At 40.7% G+C, this 1,739-nt stretch overlaps 1 protein-coding gene across 1 annotated transcript in view; it reads left to right on the forward strand.

Annotated features, from left to right (window-relative positions):
- The window catches only part of LOC101847529 (sentrin-specific protease 8), a 27,865-nt gene that overhangs the window by 16,500 nt on the left and 9,626 nt on the right, over nucleotides 1-1,739 (forward strand). Inside the window, exon 2 of the mRNA XM_035972587.1 lies at nucleotides 589-715. Coding sequence (XP_035828480.1) covers nucleotides 589-715 — 127 coding nt within the window. The remainder of the gene's footprint in view (nucleotides 1-588; nucleotides 716-1,739) is intronic.

The following is a 1,739-nucleotide window of genomic DNA, read 5'->3' on the forward strand; positions in this document are numbered from 1 at the left end:
GGGTCGTCATATGGATATGGTAGGCCGAAGACTAAGGCTAAGGGCATGTCTAGCAAAATCACCTTTTCCCTCCTCTCACCCGGTTAGGCGTTTTGCCGTGGGGCATACAGGAGACACGAGTTCGATTCTTGCATAGGTGGGGAGGTTTTTAAAAAAAATCGAGTCTGTCTGCTGGGATGTGGTATCCCTGTCAGCCTGGTTTGACCCTGACAGTAAAGGGACGTTGAAGTTGCCTACCTTCTACATGATCGAAGAAATTAAGTCGCTTTATTTTTCTTTTTTGGTTTTGTTGTTTTTCGTTGTTGTTTTTGCGGGTGGTTGGCGGGTGCTCTGGTGTGGTTTGCTCCTTCTTCCCTATAAACATTCTGTCGTCCTTATCCCTCGGTCCTCCTTTTTTGTGTTTGTTACTCTCTTGTAACACTTCTAATATTTCGGCACTTATATGACCTTATTATTATGTTGCAAGTGTTGTTTTTTTTTGGATGGGGGGTTTGGAGGGGCGGTCATAAAACATGTACATGCACAATCCACTGTAATCTGAAACTTGGACTGATGTTTTGTTTTGTTTTGTTTTTTTCCCATTTGTAGATACTACGAGCATGAGCAGTTCAACCACTCGGCCGACAAAATGGCGCTGATCAGCCCGGCTGTGGCACAGCTCATGCGATTTGCCTCAGGTAAGGAGGGAATGAAGGAAGGAATGAGTGAACGAAGGAAGGAATGAGTGAGGGAATGAAGGAATGAGTGAGGGAATGAAGGAATGAAGGAATGAGGTATCGAGGGAATGAGTGAATGAGTGAATGAAGGAAGGAATGAGTGAATGAAGGAAGGAATGAGTGAATGAAGGAAGGAATGAGTGAATGAAGGAAGGAATGAATGAGGGAATGGAGAAATGAGGGAATGAAGGAATGAAGGAATGAGGGAATGAGAGAATGAACGAAGGAGGGAATGAAGGAATGAGGGAATGAATGAATGAATGAATGAATTAGTAAATGTATTTGAATGAATGAAGGAAGGAATTAATGAATAATGAATGAATGAATGAGTGAATGAATGAATACGTGAGTAAGTGATTAAATGAATGAACCTTTTATTGATCTCTTGTGAGAAACTTTTTGGGGTCATGTTTATGGGTTGACAGCACAAGGGGGCTATCCCGAAAAATGCTGTTTTGAGAAAATCGAAGGTAAAGTTTTTGCCCCTTGTTCTGTTTCTTCAAAACACAAGGAGGGTTTTCTCTATAACCAAAGAAATGTACACACTAATGAAACCAAACTTCTCCTATAGGTAGGGCAATGCCCACTTTTGTTGTCGATCAAGATTTCTGGCAACTCCCGAAATCTGGGTTAGCCCGCTTGTCCTTAAAAGTGATCAATTATAAGTTTGCTATTTCCTGCTTAGTGGGCTCAGCAGTGTGTAAGGGGTTAATATTGACAATGAATACAATATATCATCACTAGGAACTATTTAGTGGGCACAGTAGTGTGTAAGGGGTTAATATTGACAATGAATACAATATGTCATCACTAGGAACTATTTAGTGGGCACAGCAGTGTGTAAGGGGTTAATATTGACAATGAATACAATATATCATCACTAGGAAACTACTTAGTGGGCACAGCAGTGTGTAAGGGGTTAATATCGACAATGAATACAACATATCATCACTAGGAACTATTTAGTGGGCACAGTAGTGTGTAAGGGGTTAATATTGACAATGAATACAATATATCATCACT

This window comes from Aplysia californica, unplaced genomic scaffold (assembly GCF_000002075.1).
Source record: "Aplysia californica isolate F4 #8 unplaced genomic scaffold, AplCal3.0 scaffold00752, whole genome shotgun sequence".
NCBI lineage: Eukaryota > Metazoa > Mollusca > Gastropoda > Aplysiida > Aplysiidae > Aplysia > Aplysia californica.